Raw genomic sequence first — 15,203 nt, 5'->3', positions numbered from 1 at the left:
GCCTATAAACCATTCAATACAATTTAGAGACCTGCGTGGACTTTGCGTTCTTGTTCTGTCACGGTATGTTCCATTCTTATACAGAGCATTTTTTCTGGTAGCTTGGTGCTGTAGAAACGAGTACTGTACATGCACAACTGAACAAACGGATATATAGCTCCTTGAAAGTGCAAGCTCAATTACATCAACATGTGATCGTCGCCTGAATTCAACTCTTTAAAAGCCTTTTTATTGATTCAGACGGATGATCGTTCCCAACTCGAGAGAAGTTTCTTCGTCTAAGCGACTGACGCAGCAAGTTAAGCATACGAGAAACATTGCGTTTAGCACTATTTTGAATTGCAAGGTAAGTCTTACTGCCATCAACTCGTCCGTGAGCGCCCACGTGATATCACGAATGAACAAATTAGGTAAAAACGAAGAAGCAAGCAAAATACCGGGTAGTACAAAAGAGATGATTAAAAAAATTGAATACTAAGTACTAATGCTGCTCTCGTCATTCAGAGACGACGAGTAGCCAACTACCGTCAGAGCAGTTTCTTTCAGATCCTCCTTTTCGAGAGACTTGCACAGCTCTGACTGACGCCTCATTTCCATTCCTTTCCTTCCACTTCATGAGCATCTGATGCGCTTGTTCTCTAACGTCACCTTTTTGGTTTTCCGCAATTTCTGTCGGTTACCTGCCCAAAGCTACTACACATCTCTGGGCCAACACCCACCAGGCTAACCCTGGATTCACCGATTTTCCATTCTGGAAATCAAGCACCTATCACTGGGGTATTGCACCATCCTTCAACAGATTTGAATGCGACGATTTCCCAGGCAACTACAAGCAAAGCACTATTCATCGCGTTTGGGTCCGAGAATAGAAACAATTAATGACGTGTTCAAACGGTGCGTTTGAACGTTTGTCGGATTTTGAGATTGCATGTTTTGAAGGTGTATTCCCTAAATTGTCTCAACCTTACCTCAAGTCGTTCCTAACATCGTCACTCTCGTTTGTTGCAACATTCCTTTGCCCTGAAGCATGATCCTGCGCATTGTTTTCCACTAAACAGTGACAACAAAGAAAAGGGATTTTCGCAGCTAGAAAAATAAATAAATAATCAATAAAACTCCTTATTGAACTACTTCACCATGAGAATTCGATCTCAGATTCAATACCAGCTCATTAGACCCTATCATTCTCTTTCCCTGCACTAACCTTGTCCTTGCTTGATCTATTGAACGAATTCCACTATTTCTACAAGAGAAAATCGTTCTTCTTTGCCTTCTAAATGAGAAGGAGAGACGAGATCGCCTCACGTACGCTCTTGCATCTCTCTTCGGGCAGGACGGGGTCCTCGTCTCTGCAACTCTGCGGAGCGGCGACGTCGTGAATGCAAGTGAACCGAGTGCCAACGTCAGCTTACGTCCGGAGCGACGGGGAATGTGACTTTGCCCTGGGACTTTGCACTTTGCAGGCAGCTGAACTGCTAACGTGCGTCCCACTAGGCTACTCTTATACTTCGTAAAACGGTCGATTTTCTCAAGCATTCGGTCGAGAAAGCAACGAAGACGTGTCCAATCTAAATAAGGAAGGGGTAATCCAGAAGTTCGAGTCGCTTGTAACGGCGGCGGTCGACGCCAAACCGAACATGTGTAGATTGGTGTCTGTCTCGTGATTCTATAGCAAGCTGCATGTATTTTATCCTAGACATCTAATAACAACGAATTGTGAAGAAAGGACTTTTTGGTTCTAAACACTGCATGTGCTAGCAATTAAGTGTCATTCTCTAGAGACTTTGTGATAAAGAAATGCCGTTTGTGCTATTTTTGTGCGATCTTTCGAAACGCGCAGCATTCCTTAGCTATCGTTGAAAGCCACACAGCCCTGAGGAAGCCCGTCCTCACGCTTGTACATGACAAGGCCGTCTGAAATAGCATCAGTCGTTCCATTTGCCCCATTACGTGCGCGAACAGTAACGAACAAACGTTGATTGGATGCAGTGGAGTTGCTCGAATAACTCGCCGTCTCGCTAAGTCCAATCGAAATGAACGGCAGGACGTCCTCTGCACCTTGGCTCGTACCGATAGCCCACTCATACTCCACAATACCCGACTCAACGTCGTAGAAATCGCGCCACGTTGCCGCTATTGGCTCGTCAGTGTACTGACAGTCAGAGTCGAACTGTTCGCCGTCAATGACCGTTCCTTTGACAGGACGAGTCACGTCTACGAGAACGCCGTCCGACGAAGACGAAGAAACCAACCCAGCGCCGTTGACTCCATAGACCGTGCAGAAATAGGCGCTGTCGTGTTTGAGTACGAGAGCTGAAAAGTGCCACTCGGTTGATTCGGCGGCTTCCGTTTTGCTGCGCACATCGCAGACCCCTTGCGACGATCCGACGCACACTTGATACCTTGCGATCCCGCTTTCAGCGTCGCTGAAATCCGCCCAGCTGCAGTCGAGAAACGATGCATCTTTCTGGTAGGTCAGATCGACTTTACCCTTTCCGTCGTAGACTTGACCAGAAACCGGTAACGTCGTGTCGACGAGAACGCCATCCGAGGACTCGCTGGTCTGATGCCCGGCCGAATTGTAGCAAAGAACAGTCGAGTAATACGTCAGTCCAGGAGTGAGAATGCAATGTTCGCAAGTAGCGCTTGTTTTCTGACTTCCAACCGATTGAGGAGACAAAACCTGACTGCCGCCAGGCTCAGTTCCGACGAACCAAAAGCAATCGACAATCGACGTTTCGTTGTCTACGAATTTGCCCCACGAAGCGGAATAGCCGACGAGGGAAAGCTGATAATCGACGTCAGTTGCACCCGGACCGTCAATCACCCCGGAACTGACAGGAGGAGTCACGTCGTAGAAGAACCAATTGGAATGCTTGCGAGAGCGCAAATTGACGCGATTAGTCGCTTCAACTGTGACTCGGTATTCTATCTGACTTGTCAAATTGAACGTCGCGGAATAGGAGGAAGCCGTTCCGACGTCTTTCTCGCGAAGATTATCTTCGTTTCGACTGGAGAGATACCACCAGTAGGATGTGACACCGCTTTCGTCGTCTCTAAAATTGTCCCAGTCGGATTCGGCGTAAGTCATACCGTTCTCCAACCGAGTGAGACTAAACGAAACGCGTCCGCCTGACGGAGGAGTTGCGTCCACGACGAACCCGTTTGACTCCGCTACAGAGAAGAGTCCTCTGCTTGATATGCACTTTACATACGTAAAATACGCGGCTTTATGAAACCACGCTACCGTTACGCTGCCAAATGAATTGCTTACAGTGCCAGTTCCATTTGACTCGGTTTCGGCTGTCCAGACAACAAGGGAAGATACGCTGTCGAATAAAGAGATGTTGCATGTCTTTACAGCGCTTTCTGGATCCGTAAATCCGCTCCACGTCGCCTCGAAAGTGTCGTTGATCGCAAAGAAGTCTACGTCGACATTCAACCCGTCTAGAACTTTGCCAATAGTTGGCGGAGTGAAATCAATAATAACAGCAGGTGATTGAACATCGAAGAACGTCGAAAAGTCGTCGAACGAAACTTGCAAATTAACGTAGTAGGCAACTCCTTGCAGCAAAGCGCAATCCGAACAGACGGCGTCGAACTGACTACCGACGATGGTGTACGGAAGAATCTGAGCTCCTCCTTCTATCGTCCCTATGCTGAAACGGTACTCATAGCCAAGATCGATGGACCTGTTGTTCATATCGTTTCGCCACGCCCAGGAGACCTTGATTGCAGACTTGCTGTACTGGATACTTACGTCGCAGCAATCAGCGGGACTCAATTCAACAGAAGGTGGGTCAAGGGAAAAGGTGTCAGCCACAGTGTCTGACTCCAGGCCAATGATGGTCACTGCTTTCGCAGTAACAGCCGCTATAGTTCCGTACAGAGACATGTCCGAGTAAAACGTATATATTGATCTGGCTGGCTGTAGGATGACTGACCGTGAAGCCGAGTTGCCGACCCTGAGCGTTACATCGAGGCGGTCAATCGGAGATTCGGGATCGTAAAATCCGTTCCAAGTTAGAGTCATAGACGAGTCGTCGTAGCCCGCTAAGGACACTTGTCCGGCGTGAGGCGGTGTAGCATCAGTGACAGCTGATGGAGATTTCGACGTCAAATTCGAATTGCTCGTGCAGGTGACATAAACAGTCAATAGACTGTCATTCTGGCAGCACAACGAGGCGTTCAATTGCAGAGTTTGTTTGTCAAAGTGGGTAAGCGGGACACGCTTCGCCCAGCCGGCCAAATTATGAGCAATTGCAAGGCAAGACGAAATGCCAGTATCTGGATCCGACGCGCCGGACCAGTCGATCGTCAAAACGTCATTGGACGCCCATGTCAAACTGGTTACTGTGCCCGAGTCAGGTGCTGTCAAATCGACAACGAAACCGTCTGAAGACGCGGTGCTCTTCAACCCAGCTCCGTTCGTGCCTTCAACGGTCACAAAATATTGCACCCCGGGAATGAAATGGCACGACTGACAGAAAGCGGTTCTATTCTCTGCAACCTCAGTCGCAACGAGAACTTGACATCCTTCAAGGTTCGTTCCAATCAGCCACCGGTACGAGACAACGCCGCTTTCATCGTCGACGAATTCTGACCAGTGCGACCAGAAGCCGACGTCACTGTACCAGAAGTCAACATCATCGCCGTTCATTCCGTCATAGATTCTACCAGCCAAAGGAGGCGACGTGTCAATAAGCAATCCAGTCGAACTGCTTACAGACGACAATCCTGCAAAGTTGACCGCCCTAACTGATACAAAGTACGTTTCCTTATCTTTCAACGTAAGTCCCACGGCTGACCCTAAAGTGTTTAGCTTTACGTCGGTGAAATTCAAGACGTCTTGCTGCAAAGCTCGCCCGCTGCTAATCGACCAAGAATACGCTTCAATAGAACTTTCATTGTCAATAAAACTGGTCCAGGTGACGTTGATGGTGTCAACGAAAACCTGGAACGCACGAGTACGAACTTGGCCTGGTATGGGAGGCGTCAAATCAATAGTCATTCCATCGGACGAAACAGTAGCTGATAGTCCTTTGGTATTATTGCAGCGAACGAGACCGTAGTACTCGAACCCGTGCTGCAGGGAAAGTGACGAAAATTGGTAACTAGTTTCCTCCAGCAGAACGGGAGTGAAATCGTGAATGTCTGCACTGCCGCCGTCTGTGCTTCCAATACCAACAGAACATTGGTCTAACTCGCTGTGAATCTCTACAAACGGAACCCAATTGATGGAAAACGAATCTCCAAAAGACTGATAGTCAATGTCAACGATTCCATCTCCGTCACGAACTTCTCCTGCAACGGGCGGGCTATCGTCGTACAAAACGCCGTCTGAGCAACTCTTGGAAGAGAGGCCAGCTCGATTTCTTGCAACGACCGATGCGTAGTAGCTCAGACCCGAAGCGAACTCGACGTCGTAAGTCGACGCCGACGTATTGCCGCCGACGTTGACGTACGCCTGCGTTTGAGTGCCGCATCGCTCGGTACCGATAGCCCATTTATAATACCATATGTCGCTTTCAATGTCAATGAAGTCTTCCCACGACGCAACTATTCCCGTGGGAACTGAGGGCCACGTAAGTCTGATGGAAACGGAAGCCGGTGATGGGGCCGTAACGTCGACTACAACTCCGCTAGACACGCTAACGACTTGCAACCCGGCGTTATTGTAGCCGATGACCGAAACAAAGTACTTTCCTCCATTTACAAGACGTAACTTAGCCTCGAAAGAAACATTGCTGCCGACGGATGTAAAATTTAGAATATCAGTGAGGCTTGGACTGGTTCCGATAGCCCATTCAAAAGACTTGACGCTACTCTCCAAGTCTTTGAATCCATACCAGTGAGCGGCGATCTGCTCGTCGGTCGCCTGATACGTCATTCCCGGCTGAACCGTGCCGTGAATCACGACGCCGTTTGCCGGCGGAGTCACATCGATGAGAACGCCGTCAGAATGCATGCAAGTCGTCACTCGTGCGCCGTTGGTCGCGCAAACCTTTGCGTAGTACACTCGATTCTGTCCGAGAGAGAGATTCTCAAAAGAATGCGACGTCGACGTCGTGCTAATGTCCGTCAACGACACGACATCCTCTCCATTAGGAACGGCGCCCAAAGCGACTTCCACGCGACTGATATAAGATTCAGAGTCTGTAACAAGAGGCCAAGTAAAGGAGAACGTCGTATTGGACGACTGATAGTCGATGTCCGTCGAAGGATTCGCGCCGTCGCGAACGATCACCTTCGCGGGCGGCGTCGCGTCGATGAGCACGCCGTTCGTCGAGTTGGATGCCTTCAAACCGGCTCCGTTGACGGCGGCGACGGTGACGCAGTAGAGGACGTTGTGATCGAGCGACTGATCTGATACGACTTCATCGACTAGGCCGACGTCGACGAAGCTGCTCAATATAAAGGATTTGCTGCAGTCGCGATCGTAATTCCATTCGTAGTACTCGATCCCGCTTTCGGCGTCGTAGAAACCCTCCCATCGAAATCGCAAAGCGCTGACATTTGAAGAGTACGCAATGTCTGTTGAGATTCCGCACCTATCGAGGCACAAGTCATACACAACACCGACAATAGGATCGGTGTTATCCACAGCGATTCCATCTGAGAAGACAGTGGTAGATAAACCGGCTCGACTGGTACAGCTTACAGCCGCGTAGTTCGTCACAAAGACGGTCAATTGAATATCGTATGTGTTCGTCGTGCTCGTGGGAGAAATAGATTGCCAGGGCACGACGTCGCCTAGTTTTGAATCGTCGTCACTGGCGGAGCTGAGCGACCATTTACACGAAGCCAGTCCGCTTGCTGACGGAAACACACGCCACTTGGATTTCACGCCGCTCTGCTCCACTTGATAGTCTCTGTCTACGTTCTCATCGTTGACGCTGTCTTCGTATCGTATGTCCAATATCTCCGTTGCCGTAGGGTGATACGGATCGATGAAGACTCCATCGGAAGCAACGTCCGTGTAGAAGCCGGCTTTGTCGAAACATCGAACCACCGCATAGACCGTCGTTTCAGCCTTCAAGACTAGATTGGATACGGTCGTATTACCAGAAAGAGGCACGTTGCGGAAATCAGACAGAAGCCGTTTCGTCGGTTCGAGATATTCCTCGTAGACGGCCAATTGACAGAAATCCAAGCCGCTCTGATCATCGCTAAATCCAAACCACCTGGCATCGACGGAAGTATTAAGAAACTGGTAGTCTGCGTCGGAGACCAAGCCGTCGAAGACGGTCCCGCCAAGTGGGTCGTCATAGTCCGCTAGGACCGAATTTGAGTCAATAGTGCTCGTTAGAAGAGCTCTGTTTTGAATAATTAGACTAAGCGTATAGAGGTACCCTGATTGAAAGTTTCCGTTGTGGAGAATTCGATCGGACGTCTGGAATGTGACGTCTATGAGACAATCTGCCGGATCAGAGCAAGCGTACGTTTGATAGCCGTCCGTGTTGCACGCCGAATCATTCGGGTCATTGACGTTGGTGGCGCACGCCGTCCACGTAATTTTCAGAATCCCACTTTCCGCATCGCTGCAGCCCAGAAGGGTGGCGACAATGCGACGACTCGGCGACGTGTAATAGTCAATTTGCGACGTTTCAGACGCACTATTGACAATGGTAAGCGTTCCCGTCAGAGGAGCGGTCGTATCCACGGTGACACCATCCGACGATTGAGTTTGAAAGAGACCCGCTCGATTGTACACCCGAAGCGTTGCAAAATATTTGGTGTTGTGGGTCAGGCTTAGGCCTGTGATTTCTTTACTGGCCGATTCGACGTAGTCGTTGATGTCGGTGCCACCGGCCGTCAAGCCTACGGCTATGCGAAACGAATCAGTATCGATCCCACTTTCCGAATCCTGAATTGTGCTCGGATCCCAGTGAATGGCTATGCTGCCAGTACCGGACTGATAGTCAATGTCGAGATACTGGTTCGCTTGTGGTTGCTTGCCGTCATAGACGACACCGATCGTCGGCTTGGTATCGTCAACGAGAATTTCGTCGGAATTCTTCAAGCTCTCGGCTCCTCTCACATTTCTCGCCGTCGCTTTGATCACGTACGTGCCGCCGTTCGTCAGGGTGAACTGACTGGTGACGGTAACGTCGTGAACGACGTCACTGGCAATGCTGATCTGGCCGGTCGACGAATAGACGACGGCGTCGCCGTTTGCCGTGTCGACTAGTTGCCAATTGATTGTAACTTTGTCGCACGGCACTTTGAAACCTTGAAACCTCACTTTGATCGCTTGCCTATCCGTCAACATCAGGTACGGATTTCCGTCTGCGCCTTGAACGGGCGCGAGGAGTTGAGACGGCGTCAGGGCGGAGAAAACCGACACGAGAGCGTTCGTAATGTCGACTCCCGTTGTGGGCTTCTTCGTGTTTAGAACATCGGTGCACGAGCCACTGCCGTCGCAGTAGCGACACGTCGCCTCGTCGCCGCTGCAAAACAAGTCCGGATAGTCGCAGTCATCTTGGTTCGAGTAGCATTGTTCACTCGAATCGTGGTAGACCGGAAGACAGTTCGAACCGTCGCAATACGTGCTTTGCACGCAGGGATTCGTAGACACTGTATGAACGGCGCACTCGCTGCTAAAATCGGTTCCGCTGCACGTTCCTTCATTGCACGTGTCGTCTCGCGTGCACGCAATTTGATCGTCACAGGGTTGCGTCGGATAGTTCGTCCACGCCGTCGGCGTTGCTATGTTGCAATACTGACACTGATTGTCGGGATTGACGTCGTTATTGTCGTAGCAGACGTCGACGCCGTTCTTGGGTATGGAGCAGCCGCACGTTCCGTCCGACGTGATGCAACCGGCGACTTTACATGCAGAAGTGCCCTGGCACGTCTGACAGACAAGGTTGCAGTTCAGAAGCGCGCCTTGGCATATACCAGTGCTCGTGCACTTGTCGTTGTAGGTGCAGGCGTCTCCGTCGTCACAAACTTGATCTGTGAGCGCTGTCCACTGGACACTAGTGCTAGACGACTTGCACGCCTATGAGAAAACGCGCGCTCGCAAAAGAAAAGCAAACAAACGCAAATCATTCGATTTACCTGGCATTGCTCGGAAGGATTGACCTGATTGTTGGTATGGCACGTGTCGTCGATGACGCAGTGACCGCTATTGATGGTGCAGCCATTTCCGTTGCACGATTCGCACGACTTGCAAGTGAACGCCGTACCGACGCAGTTGCCGTCTTTGCACTGATCGTCTTTCGTGCACAGATCGTTGTCGTCGCAGGCGCCGCCAGAAACGTCTGACCAAGCAGAGGTATCCTTTAGCACATTGCATTCCTAGAACACAATACAAGAGTCGTGTGAACCGGATTTTGCTTATTGATTGCACTTGCCTGGCAGCCGTCATTTCCCGAAACTCCCTTTCGGTCCGAGTTCGCATAACACGTGGAGCTGATAAGACAATGGCCTGAGTTGAGGGTGCAACTTGCACCGTTGCACGTTTGACAAGATTTGCAGCTAAACGGAGTTCCTCTGCAACGTCTGAAATCGCAGCGATCATCTCTCGTGCACAAGTTTTCGTCGTCACAGGGTATTCTAGTAGACGATCCGCTGTAATATGTTAATTTTCCGTTGCAGACCTAAAGCTCAGCCGTTATTAGTTATCCGTCAGCGTTGTGCCTGTCCGTCTAACCAGACAAGAACCGAAGCCAGTAGGCGACTGTGTTTGGCCGAAAGGTACGCAGCTGGTGCAGTCAATGAAGCAACTAGAAAGAGCAACACGTTAGGAGAATGACGTCACGCGCAACAAGCTTAATTTAGCGATATTTTGAACACCATTTCGAAAAACGAACAGGAAGCGTTTACCCATTAGTTGCATAGCAAACTGACTGAGCCACGGCCCTAGCAGCTTTCACAGTAGCTGCCGCAAACGGATCGCTCGGTATTGAACAGTCCGACGAGATTTCCGAGACCAGTCGCAGAATGAGAAGCACGTCAAGAAAAAGACGGTGTCTTCTCTTCATTTCTTTCCGACGTGGTCACAGTCTGAGTTACATACAAAAAGTGCGTGGTCTGAGGGCGGGATTGATCTAAGGCGGTTATCACCTCTGTGATGGCGTCTTCTTAGGTAGCCAGACCCTTTTGCGAAGCTACTCGGAGCGAGTCGGTGAAAGTAGCCGTGGCGGCGGCAACGCTACCAGTCAATGACATGCAAGCACTAACCGTAGTGAAGACGACTCGACTACTACGCGACGTAGTGAGAGTACAGCTTGAACTGAGTGCAGAGTGCCAGCACGGATACTAGAAGAAGGGGATTGGAAACGCGAGTTAGATGCGTGCCACGGTCACGTGTTTCTTGATTCCCGGATACGTCAGCTATCGTCGCTACCGAAGCGCTTTCTGAAGTCTTTTTTCGTGGCTGAATCCTTGCCGCCAACAATCAACCATTCGGCGCTGGGCAAGGTGATCGATTTCTTCAATGACTCGTCTGCTTCCGGAGGACATTCAGACGAACTTTGAGTCTGGTCAAACTTCTTCAGCCTAAAGAACTGTGTTTAGCGATACATATTGAAAATGCAACGTCTCACAGCATTTTTCGAGGGTCTTCGATCGATCCCAAGCGCCTGTTGTGGTCTATCCGCCGCAATATCGCTCGTAGTTTTTGGGCCGTCGTGCAAGGTTTGTTCTTTTGCGAGGCATAGTTACTTTGGCTCAGTTGCACACTACAATGCATAAGGTTTACATATTGACAAAAAATATCATTGTTGGCTACCGCTGAAATCGGTGAAAATTCGACAAAGTATCGCGACGTTACGCGAGAAAAATGGCTCTATTGGAAAGCGGAAGGACAAGCGATCGTTGCAAACCACGCAGTTGCATGCCTGACTGACCGTTCTAGTGGTTGCCGCACGATTCCTGCACTAGCGGCGAAGCTGGGAGCGACAGTTCGACGACAACGTTGGAGTGAGCAGATATTATGACATAATCGTCGATTTTCTAGCAAGCCTAGGCTGGAGGGAGCAAAAAACTCTACGATACAGGCACTCTATTTAATCCCTTGTCTGTTTAAACAATCGTCGATCTTCCGGAGGACGTCCTCTAAGAGAGAGAAAGCCTACTTGGCAGGTGACACGGCCGTGAGTGAGTGGGCGTGCCCGTGGCACGCATCTGGCGCATGGTTCATACGCTAACGCGCTAGCGTTTCCAATCCCCTTCTTCTAGTATCCGTGGTGCCAGTCGAACGCGTCGGCGCAACGCACGCTACGTAAACCGTGTACTTCGCACGACCTGCACACTCCGTTGTACAAGCTGTAGAAGTGGGAGTTCTCCCAAGTGAAGGATGTAATCTGACGCATCTCTCTGGTCAAGCAGGAGAATGCAAGCCCCCACAAGTGCACCTCCCACCGAGGGCTCCCACGCGAAGGAGATGGATCCGGCCCCTACGAACGATCCCGCGGCCCCAGTCTGCCAATAAGAATCCGGCTTACCTGGAAGTGCCAGTTGATCATTGTGCTTGTGATGTGAATCTTATCGTTTCTTATATTGACTGCACATACCATATGTTCTCTCGCTGAAAAGAAACAAAAATCCTACGTCAACGAAGTCACATAGAAAGTTTAGCTGCTGCTGTCCACTCAGTGAATGCCAGCTACCTGATAGGAAGGATTATCTGTCATTGTCACTCTGACTGGCGGTGCTGCGATGCTATATCGGCGACACAGTCATCCTGGTCATTTCTAAACTTGAAGTGGTTTCACGTTTAGGATGGCTTTCTGAAGTGCTTGGCAAATCTAAGAAAGCATCTGAAAGGTTCGCACAATTCACAAAAACTCTACCTTCGCTTCTGCCTTTTCTTGATTTCAGAATCCACGATTGTCAACGCTATTTCTACAAGAGAAAATCGTTCTTCTTTGCCTTCTAAATGAGAAGGAGAGACGAGATCGCCTCACGTACGCTCTTGCTTCTCTCTTCGGGCAGGACGGGCTCCTCGTCTCTGCAACTCTGCGGAACGACGTCGTGAATGCAAGTGAACCGAGTGCTTACGTCCGGAGCGACCGGGAATGGGACCATAGATGTAATAGAAGACATCTATGATCTATGATGGGACTTTGCCCTGGGACTTTGCAGCTGAACTGCTAACGTGCGTCCCCTATCCAGAGTCTTTCCTTTTTGCGTTATCGACCCTCTGACTTTATCGCCCGCGCATTTGTTGGTCTTAAATCGATGCCGTTCTTGCCAACTTGCAGGCCTATAACCTACAGATCATGTGAGCAAATATTGGTGGGAGACTCGATATCAATTCCAAAGAGCCATGGGCCAACAACGCGACGAAATCCAGTGTGGAAACGGAACTTTCTACCCTTTTAAACTTCCGTCGCTCATAGGAACAAACGACGTTGACTACCTTTGGCTCATTTGCACAATCCTAGTTCTTGTTGGCAACCTTTCTGTGTTGCTGTGGCGCTGTACCCGTCGAAGTGATCAAAGGAACAGCGTTCCATCAATTCTGATTATCAATTTGGCAGTGGCAGACCTTTTACTTGGCGTTCAAATGCTACTCTACCTGTTATTCACAGCATGGCCGTGCTCTGTGTTTAGCAACAGAGCAGTTGTGGATGCCTTATGCGTCCCGTCGGCGTGTCTACAGATGATAAGCGGCGCGATGTCTTCAGTTGTTACAGCAACAATAGCTTTTTACTTCCTGATTTCTTTTGCTTGTTCACAGTACTCCTCACGTATGTGCATCATATCAATAGTTGTATTTGAATGGATAGGGGTATCCATTGGAGGATACTGTTATGTCCAATATGTCGTGCAAGATGTCCCAACTGATGAAAACGCGTTCGATTCTTCAAAGTGCCTTCCAATGACGGACACCCCAGCGGGCTTTGCTATTTTATGTCTGCTATTCATAGCAGTGGTCGTATACATTGTCCTTCTGGTAATGATCAAACGACAAGGAAGCCGTTCCGGTGCTCCAGTCACCGGTCTACAAATTCGGCTCATTGTTATTGCATTTGGATCTTTCATTTTTTGGTGCGTATACGGCACGGTAATTGCAGTATTTCTTGAAGACGATTTTTTTAACTACGAATTTCTTTACTATGACCTAATTTGCGTTGCATCAGTGGCTATTTGCAATCCGCTGGTGTTCACGCTGCTTTCCCGGCCTTTTTTCAAATCAGTTGTGAGCGTTTGGGCTTGCATTTGTTACAAATGCGGACGACCGCGTCGAATAAGCGAAATTTACTCATCAGAAGAAGGACAAGATCCGCTTCTGACAAGAGTGGCAAGTCAGACAAACTATTCATCATCTTCAATGCGAATTGACGTTTAAACTAAAGGCAACTTTCACCCGTCTTTTAATTAACCCATGAAACACTTGCATGCATTAATATGTTATTACCGGGCTAGTTCATTTTGTTGGCATGGTCACTTCCAACCATTTGTTTTCTCAGCACCTACCATATATACCGTAACATAACACGCTTAACTCGTCCGCGAGCGCCCACGTACGTAGTCAAAGGCCTGTATGGTCTCTGCTCTCAGAGATAGCTCAACGATTTATCCAAATGAACAATTTAGGTAAAAAACGAAGAAGCAACCACAATAGCGGTTAATACGAAAGAGTTGATTAAAAATATTGATTACTAAATACTAATGCTGCCCTCGTCATTCAGAGACGACGAGTAGCCATATACCTTTTGAGCAGCTGCTTTCAGATCTTCCTTTTCGAGGGCTTCGCACAGCTCTTTGACTGATGCCGCATTTCCATTCCTTTTCTTCCACTTCGTGAGCATCTGATACGCTTGTTCTCTAACGTCACCTTTTTCGTTTACCGCAATTTCTGTAATGTCACCGTTCGCAAAGTCAAGGCGCCTAGCAATAAATCTCCATTTGCCAACAATTTCTTTTGACAAAGAAAGAATTTCTTGTCCCGTTGGAATTCGGCTTAGCTCATCATCTGCATGCAAAATGAAAATGTGAAATCTAAATTCTGTCTCATGAAACTTATCTTTTACCCTGTCTACGACTCAGAGACTCCATTGATGGCCCTGAGCGTTGTGCAGCTACGTTGATCGGCGGCTGATCAACAGCAGCAATCGCTTGAGAAATTTCCTGTTTAAATGAAGAATTAAATATCACTCCAATAATGGGGCGTTGAACGATATGCTATATCTTACTGGTTTGACAGCGTCACTTTCTCCTGGTGACGATGCTGAACACAGAGTCTACATAAAGAAAAACTGTCACCCAAACCGCTTTAATTTTTTTCTCGCCTCTACTTGGTATGCTGAACGTTCTGCCAATGAGAGACGACGGTCGTTTCCTCCGCCCGTCAGACGCAGTTCAAGCGGCAGTGGAAGGTTAGCTGCTTCTTCATTTTGCGGCTTCTTTAGCATCAAGCTTTCAACGTGGTATGAACATTTCATTGCTTCCTTTATGCTTCTTTCGTCCATGAGTATAGGAGTTTCCGTAACTAATTTCCAACCAGACAAAATATTTCGAACTTCAATACTAACGGCGCCATTGAAATAGATTCTGACACAATTGTCGATAAGCAAAGGAGATCGTTTTTTGCGCTCTTCGATTTCAGGCGGAGAATTTTTTTCAGATGTGAAATAAATGTCAATTACTGCATCCTTTATCAAAGTATCACCTATATTCCAATTACCAATCGCTATCACGCGATAGTCGTGGCCACTGCAGCCAAACAACATCGCAAAGAACCCGCAGAAATGCTTAGTTGTAATGTCTAGATATGAATCGTGAAGGACAGCCGACATCCCGGTTCCGCGAAACAAAGTTTGGAGCCTTCCGCTACGTACTTCAGTCGGAATCACTCCAACACAAGTGTCAGTATACGAGTCGGAGTCGTGATCGTCACTGAGACTCAGGTAGTCGCTGTAAACTACGATGGAGTCTGGCCCCTTGTAAAAAAGAAAAACGCGTTGATCTTCAACACATGACAACAACCTCATCTTGATTGTAACATTTTTTGCAAAATTTATGCCACACGGATGTAGCACCAGAAGATCTGTTATGTCCGTGTCTTCTTCAACCCCTTCTGACTCTTCCGACTGATACTCGTAAACCGTGAAACCAACTTTAACGGCACTGCCCTCGACTGCGTCGGGAGGAAAAATCAATGAGAAAAATTCGGATTCAACTTTTCCCCCCGACTGGTCTACGTATTTGTCCACTGTTTGACCCTCTGTGAACTTTAGTGTCATGCC

At 48.6% G+C, this 15,203-nt stretch overlaps 3 protein-coding genes and 1 long non-coding RNA gene across 5 annotated transcripts; 1 reads left to right on the top strand and 3 right to left on the bottom strand.

Annotated features, from left to right (window-relative positions):
* Nucleotides 1-326: 326 nt before the first annotated feature.
* On the bottom strand, nucleotides 327-1,485 carry LOC136199526 (uncharacterized). 2 transcript variants are annotated; one of them, XR_010673085.1, is made up of 5 exons: nucleotides 1,413-1,485; nucleotides 1,310-1,357; nucleotides 1,137-1,243; nucleotides 969-1,086; nucleotides 328-826 (listed from the first exon to the last, which is right to left on the bottom strand). It is a non-coding gene; the product is annotated as an uncharacterized lncRNA (long non-coding RNA). The 2 variants fall into 2 exon arrangements; XR_010673084.1 differs by having other exon boundaries at nucleotides 327-1,086.
* Nucleotides 1,486-1,664: 179 nt separating this feature from the next.
* LOC136199523 (uncharacterized) lies at nucleotides 1,665-12,109 on the bottom strand. The gene is made up of 14 exons (XM_065989738.1): nucleotides 11,920-12,109; nucleotides 11,802-11,853; nucleotides 11,619-11,756; nucleotides 10,857-11,536; nucleotides 10,739-10,795; nucleotides 10,554-10,688; nucleotides 10,315-10,506; nucleotides 10,189-10,266; nucleotides 10,072-10,115; nucleotides 9,832-10,011; nucleotides 9,659-9,731; nucleotides 9,360-9,605; nucleotides 9,064-9,303; nucleotides 1,665-9,004 (listed from the first exon to the last, which is right to left on the bottom strand). Exons 10-14 carry the CDS (start codon nucleotides 9,987-9,989, stop codon nucleotides 1,847-1,849), a joined length of 7,875 nt encoding a protein of 2,624 aa, XP_065845810.1. The 5' UTR covers nucleotides 9,990-10,011; nucleotides 10,072-10,115; nucleotides 10,189-10,266; nucleotides 10,315-10,506; nucleotides 10,554-10,688; nucleotides 10,739-10,795; nucleotides 10,857-11,536; nucleotides 11,619-11,756; nucleotides 11,802-11,853; nucleotides 11,920-12,109; the 3' UTR covers nucleotides 1,665-1,846.
* LOC136199525 (thyrotropin receptor-like) lies at nucleotides 11,429-13,418 on the top strand. The gene has a single exon (XM_065989740.1). It carries the CDS (start codon nucleotides 12,278-12,280, stop codon nucleotides 13,301-13,303), a length of 1,026 nt encoding a protein of 341 aa, XP_065845812.1. The 5' UTR covers nucleotides 11,429-12,277; the 3' UTR covers nucleotides 13,304-13,418.
* A 120-nt stretch (nucleotides 13,419-13,538) lies between these two features.
* Nucleotides 13,539-15,200, bottom strand: LOC136185399 (uncharacterized). Its single transcript, XM_065972518.1, has 4 exons — nucleotides 14,253-15,200; nucleotides 14,151-14,198; nucleotides 13,989-14,085; nucleotides 13,539-13,930 (listed from the first exon to the last, which is right to left on the bottom strand). Exons 1-4 carry the CDS (start codon nucleotides 15,198-15,200, stop codon nucleotides 13,617-13,619), a joined length of 1,407 nt encoding a protein of 468 aa, XP_065828590.1. The 3' UTR covers nucleotides 13,539-13,616.
* Between the last annotated feature and the right edge of the window lie 3 nt (nucleotides 15,201-15,203).

This window comes from Oscarella lobularis, chromosome 1 (genome assembly GCF_947507565.1).
Source record: "Oscarella lobularis chromosome 1, ooOscLobu1.1, whole genome shotgun sequence".
Lineage (NCBI taxonomy): Eukaryota > Metazoa > Porifera > Homoscleromorpha > Homosclerophorida > Oscarellidae > Oscarella > Oscarella lobularis.
Note: the sequence above shows the minus strand (reverse complement) of the source record. Positions and strands in the feature narration are given on the sequence as shown.